Here is a 1,105-nt window from a genome sequence, read left to right as displayed (position 1 = left end):
CCCCTCCCCTAACCCCATCCCATCCCCCACCCCCCAAGCCCCCAATCCCACCCCCCAGCCCAGCCCCCAGCCCCCCTGAACTCCCAATACCATTCCCAACCCCCCACCCCACGCCCAGTCCCCCCAAACCCCCAATCCCATCCCCACCCCACCCCCCACCCCACCTAAACCCCCCAATCCCATCCCACCCCCCCTAACCCCCTCAATCCCAACCCCCACCCACCATCCCCCCATCCCACCCCCCACCCCCCAATCCCCCAATCCCACCCCCCCACCCCCCAAACCCCCCAATTCCATCCCCCACCCCCACCCCCCCATCCCACCCCCCACCCCCCCAACCCCCAATCCCATCCCCACCCCCCGCTAACCCCCCCAATCCCAACCCCCACCCCCACCCCCCCATCCCACCCCCCACCCCCCCAACCCCCAATCCCATCCCCACCCCCCCTAACCCCCCCAATCCCAACCCCCACCCCCACCCCCCATCCCACCCCCCACCCCCCCAACCCCCAATCCCATCCCCACCCCCCGCTAACCCCCCCAATCCCAACCCCCACCCCCCAAACCCCCCAATCCCATCCCCACCCCCCCTAACCCCCCCAATCCCAACCCCCACCCCCAACCCCCCATCCCACCCCCCACCCCCCCAACCCCCCAATCCCATCCCCACCCCCCCTAACCCCCCCAATCCCATCCCCACCCCCCCTAACCCCCCCAATCCCAACCCCCACCCCCCAAACCCCCCAATCCCATCCCCACCCCCCATCCCCCCAATCCCATCCCCCACCCCCCAACCCCCCAATACCATCCCCCCACCCCCACCCCCCATCCCCCCTGACCCCCAGCCACCCCCCCCATCCCCCTCCCCCCGCCCCGACCCCTGGGTGCCCGGGGGGGTGGGGGGTGGGGGCGGGGGGCTGAGCACCCCCCGGCGCAGGAGCGGGAGCTGGTGAAGACGTTCCGGATCCCGGCGGAGACGCTGGTGACGTACGCGGTGACGCTGGAGGGGCACTACCACGCCGACGTCGCCTACCACAACAGCCTGCACGCCGCCGACGTCATGCAGTCCACCCACGTCCTGCTGGGCACCCCCGCCCTCGACGTG

General features: G+C 72.5%; 1 protein-coding gene across 1 annotated transcript; it reads left to right on the top strand.

Moving 5' to 3' along the window:
- Positions 1 to 203: 203 nt before the first annotated feature.
- LOC135310177 (uncharacterized) lies at positions 204 to 857 on the top strand (the record flags this gene model as incomplete). The annotated part of the gene is made up of 1 exon (XM_064437322.1): positions 204 to 857. A coding segment is annotated over one exon (654 nt), but the record flags the coding sequence as incomplete, so codon positions are not given.
- Positions 858 to 1,105: the final 248 nt, after the last annotated feature.

The sequence above is a fragment of the Phalacrocorax carbo genome, chromosome 30 (genome assembly GCF_963921805.1).
Source record: "Phalacrocorax carbo chromosome 30, bPhaCar2.1, whole genome shotgun sequence".
Classification (NCBI taxonomy): Eukaryota; Metazoa; Chordata; class Aves; order Suliformes; family Phalacrocoracidae; genus Phalacrocorax; species Phalacrocorax carbo.
Note: the sequence above shows the minus strand (reverse complement) of the source record. Positions and strands in the feature narration are given on the sequence as shown.